The sequence below is a fragment of the Lissotriton helveticus genome, chromosome 11 (genome assembly GCF_964261635.1).
Source record: "Lissotriton helveticus chromosome 11, aLisHel1.1, whole genome shotgun sequence".
NCBI lineage: Eukaryota > Metazoa > Chordata > Amphibia > Caudata > Salamandridae > Lissotriton > Lissotriton helveticus.
This window is the reverse complement of record NC_136072.1, coordinates 66,901,720-66,924,493: the sequence shown is the minus strand read 5'-3', so window position 1 is coordinate 66,924,493 and position 22,774 is coordinate 66,901,720. Positions and strand designations below refer to the sequence as shown.

General features: G+C 46.9%; 1 protein-coding gene across 1 annotated transcript in view; it reads right to left on the bottom strand.

Moving 5' to 3' along the window:
• Positions 1-22,774, bottom strand: part of VWA5B2 (von Willebrand factor A domain containing 5B2) — a 397,568-nt gene that overhangs the window by 55,490 nt on the left and 319,304 nt on the right. The window contains exons 15-16 of the mRNA XM_078665491.1: positions 5,445-5,700; positions 1,321-1,647 (exon numbers count right to left, since the gene is read on the bottom strand). Of these exons, the coding sequence (XP_078521617.1) occupies positions 1,321-1,647; positions 5,445-5,700 (583 nt within the window). The remainder of the gene's footprint in view (positions 1-1,320; positions 1,648-5,444; positions 5,701-22,774) is intronic.

The following is a 22,774-nucleotide window of genomic DNA, read 5'->3' as shown; positions in this document are numbered from 1 at the left end:
TTCCTAAAGTTTAGATATTGTCTACCTGCCCATTGGGGTGGACAGTTGTTATGAAGAAGAGGGTGAAGAAGTTATATCTGTATGCACTGCAGGAAAAGAGGATATGGGGACAAAAGCCTTTCAGATTACAAGAGAAAATCAGCATAGTGCCAAGAGAGGAGTATTTTTCAGAAAAGAACTAAAGGTTTGGAAGCATCCCTTAGAAGACATGCAAGAGAGTTTAAAACCACTGCACTTTAATGAAGACATTAGGAGGCAGGCGGAGGCGAGCAATAGTACTGAGAAGCAAAAGTACCATAGGTTATCCAACTGTGTCTGGGTAGCAAGAGCATGCTGGGGATTTGAGAAACAGGATGTGTGTGTTAGTCCTCATTGGCTATTACATTTTATGTTCTACTGTGGTCACCTTCTTGCTCAGCCCCTGAACTTCATAGGCCATGTTAAGCAATTTCACTATTGGGATCATTCTTACTCACTCGATGCCAGCATCATTATCCTGAGATCTAGACCCTGATATGTCTGGATTTTTGCACAGACCCTAAACTTGATTTCCTAAAAGAGATGATGCATTTTAGGACAAGGATTTCAAAGTGATGCAGCTTTGAAGTTAGGGGTGAAACCTTCATTAAGGTAGCAAGAGACAGCCTTATTTGGCTTTAATTTGTTTCAGAAAGTAAGGTATCCCTTTCTTTGAGATTTCAGGAAAAAAGGGGTATGATTAGATGTACTCTAGATCGTACAATCTTACTAGATGAGGAGGTCCAATTGAAGATCCGAGAAGAGGTTATGACCTTTTTTAAAGATAATAATGGGCCAGCAAAAAGTCAGGTTATTTGGGACGCGTTCAAGGCGTTTCTTAGGGCCTTGGGAACATCAATAATGGCGGGGAAGAAGCGTAGCTCTAGGCAACGGGGAGAATGACCTGTTGAAAACGATTCCATCTAAGGCGTTAGAATTACAGAGGGCTTCCTTAGAGTCTTTTAGTGAGGTCCCTCGTCTTACTAAGGAGTTGGAGAATCTCCAATTAGAATATCGGGGGCTTTTGGATATGATCATAATAAATAGATGGAAGGTCAGTAAATTGCAAAACTTTTCATACAGGGAGAAAAGTGGCCAACTTTTGGCCTGGAGAGCCAAAACGGCTAAAGTTTGTAATCACGTAACTACTCTGAGAGAGAGTTCTTAGGGCCAGATTTTAGATACAAATACAAAAATAGGGGTTGAATTCCGGGAATAAAAAAAAAAGAAAGCAAGGATGCTCAAAGTTTAAGGTCTGAGAAAGCAGATTCCCTATCAATGCCCCTATGTTCTCTCCCTTACTGTGCTCTATCTCTGATTCCTTCTCCGCAACATCCTCGATGTCCCGGATAACGGATCGAGCAGTCATACGGTGCAGGACATTGTCCCTGACCTCTTCTTCTTCCACCTGACTTGGCTCCTCTTTGGCACTGAATAGAGACTCCAGGTTGCCCACCACCTCCCAAGAAATGGGCTTCCCGGAGCTCAGTCCATGGATCACCACGCGGCACTGCATCATCGAACTTGAACCTTCCTCCGACTCCGTTATGTCCTCTGTCACTGGAGTAAAGAGATACTGGGGATCCACAAACATATCCCAGTCCATCTGACAAGGGGAGAGCAGGTTACCTGCAGAAAACAAATAATATATTATTCTATCAACCGACCTTTGATTATAGTAGCACCGTTAATTCAATACAATCGCTTGAACTTTCCAAAGTAGATATACTCAAAACTATGGCTGGTTTCGCACTAAGAGAAGGGAAATCCAAATAATTTTGAGCTCCCTATTGGAATATATTGACCACAAGGAAGTAGTGCATGGAAATAAAAAGTAATACAAATTGCAGCATTTAAATAAATAGCCCTCCCTCTTGAAAAGAAACATGTCTGCCATATTGACTTACCAAAATGTTCCCCCATCTGTATAACTTGCACTCCAGACTTATTTTTCACAGTGCTAACTACGTTCACAACATCCAATCAGGGTCACAGCAACAAGTGTGTCCGCGTGATGTACTACCTGATGTGGAAGAGGGTCGGAGAGGTACTAAGAGGAAGGAACTGGTGCAAAATCAACTCAAAAGGAATCTGTCCTTGCTGCTAAAACCCACAGGAACAGGAAGGCAATAGCAGTTGCACAGAAGCAGAAGGTTCTGCTCCAGGCTTTATCCCAGGGATCCAGATGTAGGGACCATCGAGAAGCATCAACAATACGTTTACCTTCGCCTCCTACTAACCAGGATGCTGGGTACTTCGCCCAAAAGGGAAGATGGACGATGAGCCTTCTCCATTTTCCTGGTGGCTGAATAAGCAGTGAAGGCTAAATCGTGGGAGGTGGTATTAGGTCAAGTCGGATATGGGGGCACACCAGGGATCATCACAGACACTACAGCTCGATGTCTGCTCAGGGTTATTAATACGAAGAGGAAAACTACTACTTGAAATAAGCACAGTAAGAATAAGAAAATATTAAGGGCCATTCACGAATGTATGACATTACATCGCATACATTCACAACGCGGTATTTTACATTGTGTTTGTTACAACGCAAGTCGTTACAACGACTTGCATTGGAGGGCGCTGGGCTTAGGAATAGTATGATTTACTATTCCAACTCCAGCCTACGGATATATGACGTTACAACGCATGCTTTTACAACGCATGCTTTTACAACGCAGTTTTTACAACGCATACTTTTACAACGCATAATGCTTTTAGGCGCTGGATAGTGAATAGTTTAATTTACTATTCCAACTCCAGTCCCCGTGGATAGTAGGGAAGGTTATTGGATAGTAAATTAACCTATTCCCTATCCTAGAGCGCCCCCTAGAGCAATGCGTTGTAATAGTTTGCGTTGTAAAAGTTGCATTGTAATGGTATGTCGTTGTAAAAGTTTCGTTGTAATGGCTGTATACCCCAGCCTACGTAACAGTAGGGAAGGTGTTGGAATAGTAAATCATACTATTCCTTAGTTTAGAGTGCCATCCAGCGCAAGTCGTTGTAACAACTTGCGTTGTAATGCCTGCGATGTAAACATACTGCGGTGTAACGACCGCGTTGTAAAGGTCATTCTCCGCCAATCACTGGTCATATGCTGTAACTGTGCAGCCATAATAACCCCAAAAGGCCAGTCCAATGTAGAGCAAATCTTCTGATTCCCCCAGTCCTCACTGGGAGAACACACCAGTGCATCAGGGACCATTGTTTTTTCCCCATAAACTAAACCTGCTTTGCAAGAATTTTTTTTAAAGAACAAAAAATGCCATCCAGGCCACTGGACATAGTGCTTGGCAGATGTGCTCCCACTGTATCGTTGAAACAACTTTTGTTGAAAATCCAGTGCATCACTGTGAAGAGCTTTAAATAGGACCAGCTGATGGAATCAGAGCCACTGTCCCCCAACCAGCTTGTTCCCTGGTTCATTTTGCCAAAACATTTCTTATAGACTACAGTGGGTCAAGATGACCTTTAGAAGTTTAGAGTGGACAGCTGCTGAGTTGGGAATCTATTGTTGGTCAGGTGATAAAGAAAGACAATTTTACAAATGTTGATGACAGGGTTATAATCTGTTTTTCATAGTTCTCTCAGGGCCTAAGGGCTATTTTTATTTTTATTTGATAACAGTTTTACGGTAATTTTGCTTATTTATTCAATAATAATAATAACAAGAGAGGTCTATAGAATGCTGGTGGTGGAGGCTTCAGAGTTATTGAGCAGACGTTTTGGCTGGTACATCATCTGGATCTCAATGACATCAGTGCACGCTTACTTGTGTTGAACTATGCCCGGATAGACACTTGAAGAATCTGCTAGTGAAACAGTCCACACCGACACCAACATGGCTGAGATTCAAGGAGGTCAACTGAATGGGAAGCTGGGGAGATGTAGGCAGATCCTCCCTGTTGCCTTGAGACCTATCAGAACTCGCCTCTGTCTTCTGAGGTGTACCAGAGGCCACAAACATCTGGAAGGTCAGGCCGCTAGACACAGAGGCCATCGGGAGATGCTGGCCTCAAGAAGTCCTACCACACTCAAGACTTTCGGCCATCAGCGAGTGCCCTTCCGCCTTGGAAGAGCCAAAGGGATGTCCTTGACATGAGTGGTCTTGGCTTAGCTCTGAACTTTTTGTGAAATGACTTTGCCTTGGGTTTGTCCATTTCTACAAAGATGCGGCTGGACTGTCTCCTTCACCTTCACTTTCTTCAGCAGGTTGGTTGGACGTAAGAGTAGCGGAGTGATGTTAGACAATAGTCTCAGATAATCAATTGCACTTGCAAAGTTGCTGCTGGTGTTGAGCTGATGTTTATTGGCTAGGAAGACTTTGTCTTTGAATTGTTTTCAAGAGTGGGGAGGGGCTTCAGTAGACTGGGGATGAACCACAAGGAAGTAATTTTTGGATTACTTACTGGTAATCCCATTACTCCGACATGGTCTTCCTCATCCCAGTCTTTGCAGTACACCTTCCTGTCTGCGGCTTCTGGCTTTGGTCTGATTAAGCTAGGGTAAGCGTCAGGTGAAGTAGTCAAGGAGAACAGGGCCTTATGGTCCTCTCCATGGTGGAGTCAGAGGTTGACTGAACGAAGGAGAAAACACTTGTAGGAAAGATATTACATGTAAGTGATCAAAATATTGGCAATGATGACACATGTCTCCAACAGCTTACCAGATGAGTTCCTCAAGAAACCAATGACATGCCATCCTTATCTAGCACCTGGATCACCTCCCAGGTGAGGCGTGTGCTCTACATGTAGTCATAAGATGGCATGACATAACATAACAGGATAACATTTTGCCAGTAATCATATTGGGCCCGATTCACAGAATGAACTTAAGACTCAATCCTAAACGTACTACTATTTTGGCATTCACAGAATGCACTTACTACTATTCACAGAAGTTAGGATTTTGTCTCAAGACAAACTTAAGACAGACTTAAGACAAACTTAAGACAGACTTAAGACAGACTTAAGACAGACTTAAGTTAGGATTTTGTCTTAAGTCTGTCTTAAGTCTGTCTTAAGTTTGTCTTAAGCCTGTCTTAAGTCTGTCTTAAGTCTGTCTTAAGACAAACTTAAGACAAAATCCTAACTTCTGTGAATACCAAAAGTAGTAAGTTCATTCTGTGAATGCCAAAAGTTGTAAGTGCATTCTGTGAATACCAAAATAGTAGTAAGTTTAGGATTAAGTCTTAAGTTCATTCTGTGAATCGAGCCCTCAGTTTCCATAATATTTCTTCCCTGTTGTCAGAAATGGTTTTGAATCACAATGAAGCCACCTTTGTTTCATGCACACAAATCATACCGATGGATGTAACTCACACTTGTACGTATAAGCTCCATATGTACAATCTCATAATGGTGATGCAAAGTACACACATTCGACCTTATCTTATATACACATTGTCATCTCAGTAAAGGACTCACCCGAATCAGCCAGGCTTCTTCGTGTGAGGCTGTTTCTCTGAACCCGTTGCGAGTCTGGCCCAATCTCCTCCAACCGACCTTCCATGGAGAGGTTTCGGCTCTGTTTCTGGTTCTGTGACACCTTCTCCAGGGCACGGCTTAAGCGATGCATGTCCAGGTCCCCTTGTGGAGTCGAGAAGCTGCGGCCAGACATCGTAGCCTGGACCAGGGCTTTCCTTTTCTTAACAAGCTCCTCTGAGCTGAGAACTGCAGAGCTCTGTACAGGGTTCCAAGAGACACTGTTACCTGAATTCATGAGTAATTCAGTCTTTTAAACTAGCAAAGGCATAGATCTTCTAAATCAGTGGAGACAAAAGCTACTATAACCATTATTCTTCAAAATCCTTAGGGATGGAATTCTACAAATCATGGGAGGCATGTCTTTATTTACAGGACCATACGACATTCAAATATGATACAGGTATGTATATAATGTTGCATTAGAAGTGGCTGTTTATCCACTGGCCAGATGTTACATATTCAGTGCTGTTCAGCCAATGGGTGGGTAAACAGCAAAGTATGTTTGCTGTTTGCAACTTCTGGCTGCTTACACGACAGCTGCATAAATAGTAAATAGTCACTGCCATGTGACCAGCAGTTAAAAAAACGTGTGGAATCTTTGCTATTTGCTTAACCGCCAAGCAAAACCGGCCCCCACCCTTGCGGCGCACCGGGGGATTGCCCGGTGCCCGCAACGGTCAGTCCGGGCCTGCCCCTAGTTGGCCAATAAAGAGGGTTTCACCCTATGCCGCACTATTTACGGCAGAGATAGCTCTGCTTGAAGAATGCTCAAACTGCTGTCTGTCACTTTGTACACACCAGGATGGAAAAATACTTATAATGGGCTGGTGCCGGACTGTAATATGTACAGGTTAGGTCGGATGAATATGCTGGTAAATCAGTCACAAAACATCTCCATAAATGAATTCCACATTTGTAAAGCGCAAACCTATCACCCTCCAAGGGTATCCCGCAGGGCCGGACTGGGAACAAAAACCGGCCCTGGCGAACTGCTGGGCCTGCTCCCCCTGGGGTGAGGGGGAGTGCAGCCGAGCAGTTTGCAAGGGCCGGTTTTGGCTGATTTGGTTATTGGGGGGCGATATTTCCAACCCCCGGTAACAAAAACGGACCCCCAGGGGCCCAAATCAGGCCCCCACCCTAGTGGCCTACCGGGGAAACGCCCGGTGCCCACTATGGCCAGTCCGGCCCTGGTATCCCGGCACCGGGGGCCATCGAGTTGAGCTGCCGCCGGCGATCGAACAGTGAGCCCCGCACTCAAGAGTAAGCCGCTCTGGCAGCTACGCCACTCCTCTCCCGCAAAATATGAATGTCACACAAAATGGCTGCAAAACCATAATATAACTGACATCAGACGTATCATAGAAGCGTGTTTGAAATATGTACAGATGAGATTGTGCTGTACCTTTAAGAAGGCTTGGGCGGAATTTCAAGTACGCAGGAGTAATCACAGTAATTTCGGTAATTCTGCATTACTCTTTGACACGGAATTATGCGATAACTCCTTCTCATGTTATTTAGGGGGAAAAACCCTACAGCAACAACCCATTTAGCGAGCAGCGGATTGCGTTTGCTTGTTGTGTTTAGCTACATTTGGTGCTGTTTCTTAGCGCAAAATGCATTCTCGCGTCCATTTTGGCCACAAGAGTACCAATGGTGCTAAGAAAATAGTGGTAAATGTTGGGAGTAAATTGGGGGGAAATTCTACTCCAAGAGCACATTTAGCGAGCTGCAATAAACATATACCACAAATACACGTGAACAACAGAATGTGAGTGCTTGCTGCTCACGGTGCTTTTGTTTAAATATACACCTGTGTGTCAAAACTTGACACTAATTTGCATTTAGCGCTAAAAGATAGCTCAAAATGACGGTATTGAATTTTGCATAATTATGTGTAATTTCTCATAATTTTGTTCTAATTATGCAAAAATAAATAACGCAAATTTTGCACACCTCTAGTATTTCTATAGCGCAATCTTAGCCAAAGGGCAGCGGGCCGCCAGTGGGACCCGTAAGTGTATTTCTTTTTTTATTTAACATTGTGCTCCGCGCCCCCCTGCTATCCCCTCACCAGCCCCGACACCCGCAAGCCATGGTGGCCGCCACTGTGGACCGCTGTAGATTGGTAACGATAAGCATAAATTCTACGAGTGGTAGGAGAGGTAGCTGCTTCGTGGACGATTAATACATTATGATGGAGACAAATTTTAACTTGGTTCAAACTTTAATAAAGTAGATTTTTAAACCTTTGCTTTGTCATTGCACCCATGCTGATTCTGGCGGCTTTGATTCTTGGTAGCCTCTGATCCCAAAGCGTCGTTCCTTTCTTACAATCTTTGCCTTGTTGGGAGCCACCCCTCTCCTATACACACTTTAACAATTTCTCTCTCATTCAGATAGTGGGAGAGAAATCACAGCAAATAAATATTTGGAAGTGACAGAGGAGGCCAGGCTTTGAAGCTGTGGTGTTTTGGGACTTGCTTGACAGATATTTAATGTAGATGCCCCCATTTGTCCAAGAGAATGTTGGTGGGCACATGAATGCATCACCACTGGCTTTGCCCAAAGATCAAATTTTTTCTTAGCAGTTCCACCAGGTGACTTTAAGGTGAAAAAGTGCTCTATGCCCTCCCCATCACACATTCTGCTCCTGTGCTGGTCTGTGCACAGGTGGTGTGAAGATGCAAAGGGCACTGTCTGTCCACCCCATCACACATTGTGGTCCTGATATTGATATGTGCACAAATGGTGTAAAGATGCAAAGGATGCTCTTCCTCCACCCTATCACACACTCCATTCTGGTCCTGATGCTGATCTCTGCACAGGTGGTGTAAAGTTGTAAAGTATGCTTTCTGTCCATCCCATCACGCATTCTGGTACGTCCCCTTTTGTATCGCTTTGTTCGCCCTAAGTGTGGCAGGGTATGCTCAGACGTGAGTCCCTTGCTCACTTGGAAGGAAGGAAGCAGGAAGGAAGATGGCCGCTGAAACACTGAGCTCGGCTATACCGACAAATTAACCTCCAGTAAGCTACCATCAGGCCACCGCTACACCGCCACACAACAGGGAATAAGAAATCGGAACCACCCAGCTACACGAAGTTACAACTCTGACCCTCGGGAACACCCGGAAAGTGGAGAAATAGCCACCAACTACGGGGCGACCCCACAAACAGAGATGCAACTCTGCAACCTAGCCCACAGACACAACTAAGGAAAGCACTTACCGGACCCCCGGCAGGTACAGCCTGATACGTGAGTAGATGAGGAGATTAGCCACATGTGAGACCAGCGGAACCGGACAGACCTCACAGACGATCGGCACCTCCAGACACCACTCACGACGTCAGGACATCCTCCGGACACACTGGTGAAGTGACTGATTTACAGAGAGAAGCGACCGCACCACTTCAAAGATCAGCAACAAGAATTAATTGCCGACACGAAGGAATCCCCTCCAGCCTGTCCCAAAGATGGCGCCCAAGTTGCGACTCTGCACCGGAAACCGCCCCGCTATCCCCTAACTCCCTACCTGCCAAGAAGAGAACGAGAGGGACAAAGTTGGCGTTCACCCACCACGGGATCCACGGGGCCATCAACTGTGGTTGCAATCCAAGGAACACAGTTTGCGAACAGGAGAACCCGCAATAACGAGGTCCCTGCTGATTCACCCGCCTGCCTGCCCCTAAGATGGCGCGCAACATGAGGAATCTCGCCCAGGAAAATGCCCAGTAACTCTCTCCACCACGACACAATAAAAGGGGCAAGAGCCTCCACTCAACAGAAACAGCTCACGGAAGAGAAGATCAGGAAATAAGGAGAGGATCCAACGCGGGACCGGACGAGCACAATCCTGCCTGACCCCAAGATGGCGCCTAAGTTGGGACATCGCACCAGAAACCTACACGCAAGCAGCCCGATTTGCCCGGAAGATTGAAGGGATTCATGCCTACGTCCTCCCCCCACTGGCCCAAAAAAAAAAAAGGAATAATCAAGGCAACTGCCTACCTTTGCCCACAATCTGTAGACTGAGGAAACCGCTGGGACGAAACCCCAGCCGATCCCCCCCCTGCCTGACCCAAGACGGTGAACAACACCAGAAGGTCTTGCACCCTATCTAGACACACAGGACTATAAGAAGCTTCCGTATGGGAGAATAACCCAACGTGACATTAAATATAGCGGCTCCACAAGTCCCAGATGAGGCCATTCAACGTCAAAAGCCGCAGGTAAGACCTTTTCCTAGAGACTTCCCCCTGACTTGCTCAGAAACGCAAGAAACATCACCTTTGGAGAACTATCGACCGCTACCTCTCTCGGAGCGAGCCCACAGGTCCCGAGTGCTCCCTATCATTTCCCCCCCTACTAAGTCACAGCGCCCTCTGGCCCCTAGTTCCCTCCCCACCACATGGCCCCCAGTTCACCTCCCCCTCCCCTCCCCCCAGCCACTAACACCCCTACCCCCCCACCTAGAGACTAGTGGCCTCCCCAGACAGTTCACTTCCCCCCCCTCCTCCCAGCCACTAACACACACTCTGACTACAGACAACCTACCTCGCCTCCTTGAGACTAGTGGCCTCCCCAGCCAATCGCCCCCCACATCGCCTCACACCATGACTATCAACTCCAACCCCCTATCACCCCCCCTCATAAAACGTCATGGACCCAACTCCTTTTCCATCACCCCCCCAGCAAACCTCTCGCACAAGGCAAGAAAATCCCTTAAGCACAAACTCATCAGGCAATTCCCCGAATCCCTCTTCGTAGATGTATACCACTGCCCCTCTAAAGGCCAACAAAAGATGGACCTCATCTTCCACACAGTCAGACCAGGCTATTGGATCTCAAACCTGAGAGAAAATCGCCTAATAACCAAAACTACCAAGACGATCCATAGCTGCAAGCTCTCCCTCTACACCCCGAACCTCTCACCCAATCATGGGATCACCTCAGTAACCATTTACTCCAATGGCACAGTCCTGATTCAAGCCAATAACGCCAACCTGGAGGCCTTTGACCGCTTATTCCCCTCCCTACTAGCAAACCCTGTCACGCCGGACGCCCTCCAAGACCACCACCCCTATACGATGATCAACACCCCTACACCACCCACAAGGAGTACAGTCTACCCTATTCATCCCTCATCCATCCACGAGCCCCCAATAAGCAAGACCACATCATCATCCACCTCCATAGTCCACTCTCCTGAAGCACTCCAGAGACGGCCCACCCCCCCGCAAGACACAGAGGACAAGACGGCTACCACCAAGCCCTCCCACACCCAACACCTTCTCTCCCTCAAGATAAATCACCCTCCACCTCCCAAACTCCACTCTCTAAGTCCCCAAACCACGAGCCAAGCAATCCCGCAAGCCCTATCTGACACTGAGATCAACCCTAAAACACAACACAATCAAAACAGCCCCCAAACGCAACAAGAAGGCCCACATTGCCGCCTCACCCGCATCGAAAACCAAATAGACACCATAATTCAAGGCCTAAACCTCATCCTCACCAACCTCTCGATTGGACACATCCCAAACCCCAAGAACCAGCCCTCACCCCCCCCACCGATACCCTCCACCCACACCTTTACCCCCCCCAACCAAATAAACCCACATCTCCACCCCAACACACAACCTCCCACCCCGCCCATGGCCGGGAGACCAAACAGAGCGGAGAAAGCCATGACCTGGGATGAGGTGCCCGAAACGGCTGCCTCTTACACCAACATCCCTACCCGGCCCTTGCCCGAATCGGCTGCCTCTTACACCAACCTCACCACCCGACCCTCCCAGTCCTCTATTCAGGTAATTACCAGTCTAAGAAACGATAATCCCCCACGCAGACCCCCTAGACCCCCGATCTTCTTCATCACCATTCCCACCGAACCTACAAAATAAGAACCCCCGGGACCAACTGCCTGCTCATAAACTGCAGATCGGCCACCAAACACTCCACAGAGCTAGCAGAGACCATCCTCAACCACAACACAGACATAGCATTCATCACGGAGACATGGCTCAATGATTCTTCACCACCTACCCTAGATATGCTTGTTCCACCAGGCTACTCCATCATCAACAAAGATAGAAAGAACCAAAAAAAGGCGGAGGCGTGGCAATCATCCACAAGAACGACCTCTCGGTGACTGAAGTTAACGCCTTTGACTACAACTCCTTTGAATGCCTGACAACTAACATCAAAACCAGCGACAACCATTTAACGCAATGCCACCTGCTATATCATCCCCCAGGTAACAACGCCACATTCACGGAGCAACTTTCAAACCTGATCGCCAACTGTTCTCTCAAAGATTCCAACACCCTCATTCTGGGGGATCTTAATCTACACTGGAACAATGAGAACAATGGCACTATTAAATCCCTAAACGATCTTCTGCACTCCAACAACCTCTCCCAACACTGCACAGAAGAGACCCACTACAAAGGGGCGATCCTAGACGCCATCATTGCCCCCCATGATGCAATCTCCATCGACCACATCCTCCCGGTAGACTGGTCGGACCACCACCTAATCCTATTTCAACTTTCCCAAGGGATCCAGTCTTGTCCCCCCACCGAAACCCCCCCCACATGGTCCAAAAACCTATCACAAATCAACATCTCGGAACTAGAAGAAAGAATAGCCTCCGCCCTACCAATCTCCACAGAAGGACTATCAGCTACCGAACTCACCTCACACTACAACACGACCACGTCCAACATCCTAAACCAACTGGCCCCCCTTAAACGGAAAAAACAAAGGAACATTCCATCAAGAACTTGGTTTAACAAGGACATCAACAAGGAAAGGAGGCTGCTCAGAGCCACAGAACGTCACTGGAGAAAGAACCCCTCCACCATCCACCGCAGGGAACTCAGGGAAGTACGAAGAAGGTACAAAAACCGTATCAACAACGAAAAAACAAACTTCTTCTGCAATGCGCTGGACAAGGCTAAAAATAGACCCAGAGAACTCTTTGACATCATCAAAAAACAAACATCCAAGCCAACAACCGCCCTTGTACAGCCCTCCAAAACTCTATGTGACAACTTCGTCACCTTCTTCAACGATAAAATAGACAGAATCGAACTATCACTAGACACCAACCCTCCCTTGTCGACCAGCATCATTCCAACAACTACAGAAACCACCTCCACTGACCACACCGCTAACACCTGGTCTTCCTTCGACCCTGTCCATGTAGCCGAGATCCTCAATCTAATCTCATCCTCCAAACCCTCCTCCCACAACCTCGATCCCATCCCCTCACAAATGGCCAAAGACCTCAAACGCACTCTCGCGCCAGTTTGGTGTGAAATCATCAACAGCTCCCTAAAGACTGGCACCATCCCGGACTGCCTCAAAGTCGGCCAGGTAACTCCCCTCCTGAAGAAATAAGGCTTAGACCCCAACGACCTCAACAACTTCAGACCAGTCTCAAGTCTGCCTTTTCTAGCCAAAATCCTTGAAATATGTGTACTACGCCAACTCAACAACCAGCTTGATAACATCAACCTCCTGGACCATAATCAATCTGGTTTCAGAAAAGGATATAGTACTGAAACAGCAATTCTGAACATAGTAGACGACATACGCAACTCCCTCGACGCAGACCAGTGCTGCCTACTCATTCTCCTCGACCTGTCAGCGGCATTCGACACGGTTGACCACAAGCTCCTCATCAAGTCCCTCAAGGAAAGTGTAGGTGCTAACGATATGGTCCTGCAATGGTTTGACTCCTTCCTCCAGAACCGCTTCCAAAGAGTCAAAATAAAATCCTTCACATCCGACCCCCTCCCCGTCACCAGAGGGGTTCCCCAAGGATCCGTTCTCTCCCCGCAACTGTTCAACATATACATGGTACCCCTCACCATCATACTGAAGAAAGCAAACATCCCCTTCCATCTCTATGCAGATGACACACAGATCTACATAGAAACCACCTCCTTCAACGACATTCTAAAGCTCAATAACACGCTCAAAGAAATCCAAACCTGGCTTGGGAAAAACCATCTCAAACTCAATCAAGGAAAAACAGAACTCCTCCTCATCTCCAACAAGGACGACAACCCCCATATCACAGAATGGATGAAAGCTATTGACGCTCTCAGGGGGAATCTCACTTTGACTAACTCAGTAAAGTCTCTCGGAATCACCCTTGACCATAAACTTTCAATGACGAACCACATCAAGAACTCCGCAAAGAGCGCCTTCCTTAATCTGAAACTCCTCAACAAAATCAAACCTCACATCCCGCAGAGGGATCTCCAAACAGCCACCCAATCCTTGGTACTATCCAGACTGGACTATGGGATCGCAACCTTAACAGGCACAGCCCTATCACACCTAGCGCCATTAAAAACAACCCTCAATGCAGCCGCCAGAATGGTCTCAGGGGCAAAGAAATTCGACCACATTTCCCCAGCACTCAAAGACTTAAAATGGCTCCCAATGGAAATGCGCGCCAGCTTCAGAACGGCTTGTCTGACGCACAAAGCCTTGCACACAGGGAAACCGGAATACCTAGCCTCCAAGCTCAGGAAAGCGGGCCAGTCCAGAAACCTCAGAAGCTCGAACACCCTACTACTCATCCCCATGAAAACCCGGAAACAAAAAACTGCAACGCGCTCGTTTACCGGCAACGCCCCAAAAATCTGGAACTCCATCCCAGTTGACATCAGGACTACGACCTCATTTCAAGATTTCAAGAGACGCCTCAAAACCCTCTACCTCAACCGTGCATTCCCGAACTCTACCTCAGCAGCTCACCCTGCAACTATGACTACCTCGAACCCACTACCTCAAACTCGCCCCTCAGGCGCCAATTAACAATGTTAATCCTTGATCTTACATGTATCTCCTCTCCTTGATATATTATTATGCAACCGCTCTCTCCAGCTCGACTGTAAAGCGCTCCGATACCCTCGGGTCTGGCCAGCGCTATAGAAAACTCCAAAATAAATAAATAAATAAATACTTGGCCACTGGATTCAAGATAGCCTGGCTGATGAGGATTATGAATCCGAAACCGGTCCCAGGAAGCTTGTTTCCGGTCCATGGAAAATATGGCTTGGCAGTTCGGGCTGGACTGTTCCCACGAGGCACAGGGTCAGACTGATTTGCATATAGCCATGTCTGAAATGGGGTGGCTGAGTGGGCTAAAGAATGGTGATGGATTAAACCCAGATCAGTTGACTGGGGGTGAGTGTTTGATTGGCTCAAACGCTCCGTCCATCATCCCCTTTTGTATCGTTCTGTCCATCCCATCACGCATTCTGGTACGGATGCTTGTCTGTGCACAGGTGGTGTGAAGATTCAGAGGGCGCTCCCTCTCCACCCTATCAAACATTGTGGTCCTGATGTTGATCTGTGCACAGGTGGTGTGAAGATGCAGAAGGCGCTCCCTCTCCATCCATCACACATTCCGGTCCAGTGTGCACAGGTGGTGTAAAGATGTAAAGGGTGCTCTCTGTCCTCCCCATCATGCATTCTGGTCCTGATGCTGGTCTGTGCACAGGTGGTGTAAAGAAGTAAAGTCTGCTCTTTCTCCACCCCATCACACGTCCATTCTGGTCCTGATGCTTGTCTATGCACAGGTAGTGTAAAGATGCATAGAGTGCTCTCTGTCGGTCCCCTCACACATTCCGGTCCTGATGCTGATCTGTGCAAAGGTGGTGTGAAGATGCAGAAGGCGCTCCCTCTCCACCCATCACACATCCCGGTCCTGATGCTGTGGTTTAAAGATGCAAAGGGTGCTCTCTGTCCACCCCATCAGATATTCCATTTTGATCCTGATGCTGCTCTGTGCACAGGTTGTGTAAAGATGCAAAGGGCACTCTCTGTCCATCCCATCACATATTCCATTCTTGTCCTGCTGCTGGTCTGTGCACAGGTGGTGTAAAGATGTAAAGGCTGCTCTTTATCCACCCCATCACACATCCCATTCTGGTCCTGATGTTGGTATTTGCCAGGTGGTGTGAAGATGCAGAGGGTGCTCTAAGTCCATCCCATCACAAATTCTTGTCCTGTGATGCCTATCTGTGCAGTCAATCCATGTCACCCAACAGGGTATGGGGTTAGTACTTGCAATATTTATGAAAGTCATGTCATGTAGGCTTTCAGCTCCATTGCATAAAAGAATGATTGTGGAGGCATCACTCCAAACCTGCATCATTGATTCTTCACTAGAGCAGGGTCACGTTTAGCAGAAATATCAGTTTCTAATTCACAGGGGAGGCTTCCCTGCAGATCAGTAATCACAGAAAGAGCTTATATTGGCATTGGAGAGTGATGGATAGGACACAGCCAAGTGACACCTAGATTAAACAGAAGACCCAACCAGACAGAGGTGATCACAGGGCAGGAATGTTTCAGGATTATTATTCTCCAGGGAGGACATATGGTATAGTGGCTCAGTTGTAAATTGCATCACAGTACACCTCTATTAATTATGAGAAGATTACAGAGAATTCAGAACACTGCCACTCGACGACTTCTACCTGTAAAGCTACAAGCACAGATCTCCTTGGCCGTGATGGGCGTACACTGGCTACCAATTACCAGAAGATCCACCTTCAAGCTGCTTTGTATCACACACAAAGCAATACATCGCAAAGCACCCCTCTTCATCAGGAAGACAATCAACAAATACATGCAACATCAGAACTTCACTCGCTGATGGCAACATTCCAACATACAAGAAAGAAACCATGGGTGGAACTTCTGCCTCTGTTTAAGCAGCCAATGTATGGAATTCACTTCCACCACACATAAGATCCACTGCCAACCATCTCCACTTCAGAAGACTGGTCAAGAGCTGACCCTTCCTCACATGACAACTATACTCACAACACAACAGTGCACCACTACAGTATACTCAGACATGACCAGGCACCGGGCTTTTCCCTGGTGGGCTACCAGGGTGGGGGTCAGTTTTGAAGCCTCGGGCCGTTTTTGTTACCGGAGGTCGGTTTTGCAGCATAGCTGCAATATTGCCCCCCTGTAACACCCCTCCCCAAACCCCACCCCAGCTGGCCCAACTCAATTGCCAGGGCCGGTTTGCGCTCCCAGTCCAGCCATAGTGTCACAAAGTAGAGTATTACATAGTGGAGTAAAGTGGTATGGAGTGTAGTGTCCTAGAGTGTTACTGAGTGTCATAGAGTGTAATAGAGTGGAGTGACATAGAGTGTCGTAGAGTGTCCTAGAAAGGAATAAAGTAGAGTGGTGTAGAGTGGCATAGAGAGGAGTGTCATGGAGTGTTGTCGAGCGTCATAGAGTGGTGTAGAGTGGTAGTTTGTAGGGTGGAGGGGCATAAAGTTGCGTGGCTTAGAGTGCGGTTGCACAGAGTGGAGTGCAGTAACGTGTCGTGGAGAGTAAGGGTGTAGAGTGTCGTAGAGTGGAATAAAGAGTTTCAGAGTTGAGTGTTGTAGAGTGTCTTAGAGTGGAGGGGCAATGAGTGTGGGGGCATAAAGTGGAGGTGCAGAGTACAGCGGTTAGAGTGTCGTACAGTCCTGTAGAATGGCATGGAGGTGCTTAGAGTTGAGTGTCGCAGAGTGAAAGGCATGGAGTGAAGGGCGTGGAGTGGAGGTGTTTAGAGTGAAGGGGCAGAGAGTGAAGTAAAGTGGCATAGAGTTGAGTAGTGTAAAGTGTCATAGAGTGAAGTGTCGTGGAGTGTCGACGAGTGGAGGGTCGTGGAGTGTCGACGAGTGGAGGGTCGTGGAGTGGAGTGTCGAGGAGTGGAGTGTCGTAGAGTAGAGTGTCAGAGAGTTCAGTGGCATAGAGTAGAATAGACTTGTACAGTGGGGTGACAAAGAGTGGCATAGAGTGGAGTAGAGTGTTAGAGAGTGGAGAGTAGTAGAGTGTCATAGAGTGGAGGGACGTACAGTGAAGTTTCATAGAGTGAAGTAAAGTGGTGTGGAGTGTAGTAGAGTGAAGTGGCATATACTGGTATAGACTGCCATAGAGTATCGTATAGTCGAATGTCATAGAGTGTCATAGAGTGGAGTGTCCTCGAGTGGATTGTCATAGAGTGCAGGAGAGTGGAGAGGCATAGAGTGTCATAGAGTAGAGTGCTGTAGAGTGGCATAGAGTGATATAAAGTGGAGTGTCATACAGTCACTTAGAGTGGAGAGACATATTGTGTAGTAGAATGGAATCTTGTAGAGTGGAATGTGATAGAGTGGCATAGAGTGGAGTAGCTTAGAAAGTTGTATAGTAGAGTGTCGTAGACTGGAGTAAAGTGGGTGGAGTGTAGTAGAGTGGAGTGGAACAGAGTGGCACAGTGAGGCACAGAGTAGAGTTTCGCAGAGTGTAGTGTCAGAGAATGGTGCACACCGCAGTGGCGTAGAGTGGCATAAAGTGTAGTGTCATAGAGTGGAGTTTTGTAGAGTGGATTGGCGTAGAGAGGTGTAGAATGGCCAAGAGGGAAGTAGCATAGAGCGTCGTAGCATGGAGTGGTGTAGGGTGGCACAGAGTGGCTTAGAGTGGTGTGGCATAGAGTGGAGTGGAGTAGAGTGGGGTGTCCCACAATGGAGTAGTGGCATAGTGCCGAGTGGCATAGAGTGGAGTAGAGTGTCGCAGAGTGAAGTAGATTAGAGTGGCGAAGAGTGTCATAGAGTGGAGTGTCATTGAGTGTCGTAGAGTGGAGTGTCACAGAATGGAGTAGACTGGTGGAGAGTCGAGTGGCATAGAGGGGGGTACAGTGTCATAGAAAGAAGTGGCCTAGAGTGGAGTAGCATGGAATGTCGTAGAGTGGAATTGAGTAATGTATCATAGAGTGGAGTGTCATAGAGTAGAGTGGCTTAGGGTAGAGTGGCGTAAAGTGGCATACAGTGGAGTGGAGCAGAGTGACGTCTTACTGATAAAACTATGCACCATACAAATGATAGTGTTGGAATGGCATCACCTAGTGTACTGATTTGTTTTGTTCCTATTAAAAAATGTGTTTCTAACACACTTTAGAATTGCAAAATGTTTTTGCTTTATTTGTGCTCTTCTAATTATAATAAACTCTGAAATATTTGCATAGTAATTGAGCCTGCACTGGGGCATGGGGGTCTCTGGTCCCATAACAAGCTCAGGGAGGGGAGGTGTGCAGACCCCTCCCTTTTAAGTTCAGTTTGACCCCGGGGCATATCAAGGCTTGCGGATGGGTGCCACATAGCCCCCCTCACATTTTTTATTGCACTTGGCCCCAGAGGATGGGGTTTACAGGACCTTGAGGAGGGAGGCCACATGCCTCCTCCCTTTATTTTGCACATCAGCCCTGGGGGTGGGGTCCTTGGTGCCTCGCAGAGGCTCAAGGAGGGAGGACACGCCCCTCACTCAACCAAATAGAATATTTTTCGCCACCCTCCGGGGCACTGGCCCATCGTGGGAACGGGTTTTAAGAGTGCCAATTTAAAAAAGAATTGCCACCAATTTGGAGATCCTCTGCATATTTGCAGCGACATTTTAACAAAAAACGTTGAGACTCTACCACCAGGCCTTCAGGGTATCTCAAGCCGACCTCTTATATTTTTTAAAAACCTTTTTTTCTATTTCCCAGCACTGAGTCCAGAGTCCTAAGATGGCTGCCACCACATCTTTGTTGATGGGGTGCTGCCAAACAAACCACAGCAGGAGATCTGTTGGCCCTACGGATCCTCCGTGGTGTGATATCTACAATGTTTTTGAGCATTAATTCCTCAAAAAATATTGAACAGATTCACACCAAATCACAGAAAACACTCTTTCTGGACCAAGATATAGTTTTATGTCAAATTTGATGGAAATCTGTAGCTTTGTCTAAAGTTACTATGGAAAAATAAATGGGGAAAATTTATTTTGGGACTCTCTTTTTCTTGGCCCCTGCTTGATGTATCACCCTGAAACTTTTTATGCGCAAACTAGAGAAAAAGCACTACGTTTTTGGAAAAGTTTAAAAAGATTTGTTAAACGGTGCCAAAGTTGTTAGCAACACAAAAAAGGCATTTTACTATGGAAACACAATCCTAACTATAACTATCCAGCGCCCCCCCCCTTTTACTTCATTTTGTGGCCCCAGATGAAGGGGTCCCTGGGGTCTTTAGAGGATCTGAATGGGGGGCCGAGCGGCCCTCCTCTCCTTAAAAAAATATGGTGGGTCCATAAGGTTGGGGTCCACGTGGACAAAAGCAGCCTGGGAGGGAGGCAGCATGCCCCCACAAAACAATTCCCTGTGACCTAGTGGGTGGGGCCCTGGTGCTAAAATTGGCTTGGGGAGGGGGCCACATGATCCCCTCCCCGCGAATAAGTTGGCAGGCCACGGGGGATGGGGTCCCTGAAGTCCGAATCAACCCGGGGAGGGGGGGTTGTGTAAACCCTTGCCCCTAAACAAGTTGCCGGGCCTTAGGAGATGGGGTCCCGGAAACGAAAGTGGCCTGGGAGGGGAGGCTGCGAGCACCCCTCACCCTAAAAATGTGCTGGGGCAGCGGGACCCTGGGAGGCGGGCAAGCACACCCCGTTCCCTAAAAGCTAAACCACAATTCCAGGGCTTAAAGCTTATATATGTATATATGTATGTATGGATAGATAGATAGATAGATAGATAGATAGATAGATAGATAGATAGATAGATAGATAGATAGATAGATAGATAGATAGATAGATAGATAGATAGATAGATAGATAGATAGATAGATAGATAGATAGATAGATAGATAGATAGATAGATAGATAGATAGATAGATAGATAGACAGACACATAGACAGACACATAGATAGACAGAGACAGACAGACAGACAGACAGACAGACAGACAGACAGACAGATAGATAGATAGATAGATAGATAGATAGATAGATAGATAGATAGATAGATAGATAGATAGATAGATAGATAGATAGATATGCACTTACCTTAAATCCTTAGATATACTTGCCTTCCGTGGTAAAGGCTTGAGTGGTACAGGCATATGTGTGCTAAGAATATGTGTGGTAAAGGCATTGCATGGTAAAGGCAGTGCGTGGTAACAGATGCGTGGTGAAGGCATTGCGTGGTAAACACAGTGCGTAGTGAAGGATGCGTGGGAAAGGCATTGCGCGGTAATGCCCACATTGTAAAGGCATTGCATGGTAATGCCTCACGTTGTAAAGGCATTGCGTGGTAATGCCTGCATTGTAAAGGCATTCTATGGAAATGCCTGTATTGTAAAGGCATTGCATGGTAATGCCTGTGTTGTAAAGGCATTGCTTGGTAATGCCTGCGTTGTAAAGGCATTCTATGGTAATGCCTACATTGTAAAGGCATTGCATGGTAATGCCTGTGTTGTAAAGGCATTGCATGGTAATGCCTGTGTTGTAAAGGCATTGTGTGGTAATGCCTGCGTTGTACAGGCATTGCGTGGTAATGCCTGTGTTGTAAATGCATTCTATGGTAATGCCTGCATTGTAAAGGCATTGCATGGTAATGCCTGTGTTGTAAAGGCATTGCTTGGTAATGCCTGTGTTGTAAAGGCATTGCTTGGTAATGCCTGTGTTGTAAAGGCATTGCTTGGTAATGCCTGCGTTGTAAATGCATTGCGTGGTAATGCCTGCGTTGTAAAGGCATTGCGTGGTAATGCCTGTGTTGTAAAGGCATTGCGTAGTAATGCCTTTGTTGTAAAGGCATTGCGTGGTAATGCCTGTGTTGTAAAGGCATTGCGTGGTAATGCCTTTGTTGTAAAGGCATTGCGTGGTAATGCCTGGCATTGCGTGGTAATGCCTTTGTTGTAAAGGCATTGCGTGGTAATGCCATTGTTGTAAAGGCATTGCGTGGTAATGCCTGTGTTGTAAATGCATTGCGTGGTAATGCCTGCGTTGTAAAGGCATTGCGTGGTAATGCCTGTGTTGTAAAGGCATTGCATGGTAATGCCTTGCATTGTAAAGGCATTGTGTGGTAATGCCTTGTGTTGTAAAGGCATTGCGTGGTAATGCCTGCGTTGTAAAGGCATTGCGTGGTAATGCCTTGCATTGTAAAGGCATTGTGTGGTAATGCCTTGTGTTGTAAAGGCATTGCGTGGTAATGCCTTTGTTGTAAAGGCATTGCGTGGTAATGCCTGTGTTGTAAAGGCATTGCGTGGTAATGCCTTGCATTGTAAAGGCATTGCGTGGTAATGCCTTGCATTGTAAAGGCATTGTGTGGTAATGCCTTGTGTTGTAAAGGCATTGCGTGGTAATGCCTCCGTTGCAAAGGCATTGCGTGGTAATGCCTGTGTTGTAAAGGCATTGCGTGGTAATGCCTGTGTTGTAAAGGCATTGCGTGGTAATGCCTGTGTTGTAAAGGCATTGTGTGGTAATGCCTTGTATTGTAAAGGCATTGCGTGGTAATGCCTTGCATTGTAAAGGCATTGTGTGGTAATGCCTTGTGTTGTAAAGGCATTGCGTGGTAATGCCTTTGTTGTAAAGGCATTGCGTGGTAATGCCTGTGTTGTAAGGGCATTGCGTGGTAATGCCTTTGTTGTAAAGGCATTGCGTGGTAATGCCTTGCGTTGTAAAGGCATTGTGTGGTAATGCCTTGCGTTGTAAGGGCATTGCGTGGTAATGCCTCAGTTGCAAAGGCATTGCGTGGTAATGCCTTTGTTGTAAAGGCATTGCGTGGTAATGCCTGTGTTGTAAAGGCATTGCGTGGTAACGCCTGCATTGTAAAGGCATTGCGTGGTAATGCCTGTGTTGTAAAGGCATTGCGTGGTAATGCCTGCATTGTAAAGGCATTGCGTGGTAATGCCTTGCGTTGTAAAGGCATTGTGTGGTAATGCCTTGCGTTGTAAAGGCATTGCGTGGTAATGCCTCCGTTGCAAAGGCAATGCGTGGTAATGCCTTTGTTGTAAAGGCATTGCGTGGTAATGCCTTGTGTTGTAAAGGCATTGCGTGGTAATGCCTTTGTTGTAAAGGCATTGCTTGGTAATGCCTGTGTTGTAAAGGCATTGAGTGGTAATGCCTTTGTTGTAAAGGCATTGCGTGGTAATGCCTGCATTGTAAAGGCATTGCTTGGTAATGCCTGTGTTGTAAAGGCATTGCGTGGTAACGCCTGCATTGTAAAGGCATTGCGTGGTAATGCCTTTGTTGTAAAGGCATTGCGTGGTAATGCCTGCATTGTAAAGGCATTGCTTGGTAATGCCTGTGTTGTAAAGGCATTGCGTGGTAACGCCTGCGTTGTAAAGGCATTACGTGGTAATGCCTGTGTTGTAAAGGCATTGCGTGGTAATGCCGGCGTTGTAAATGCATTGCGTGGTAATGCCTGCGTTGTAAAGGCATTGCGTGGTAATGCC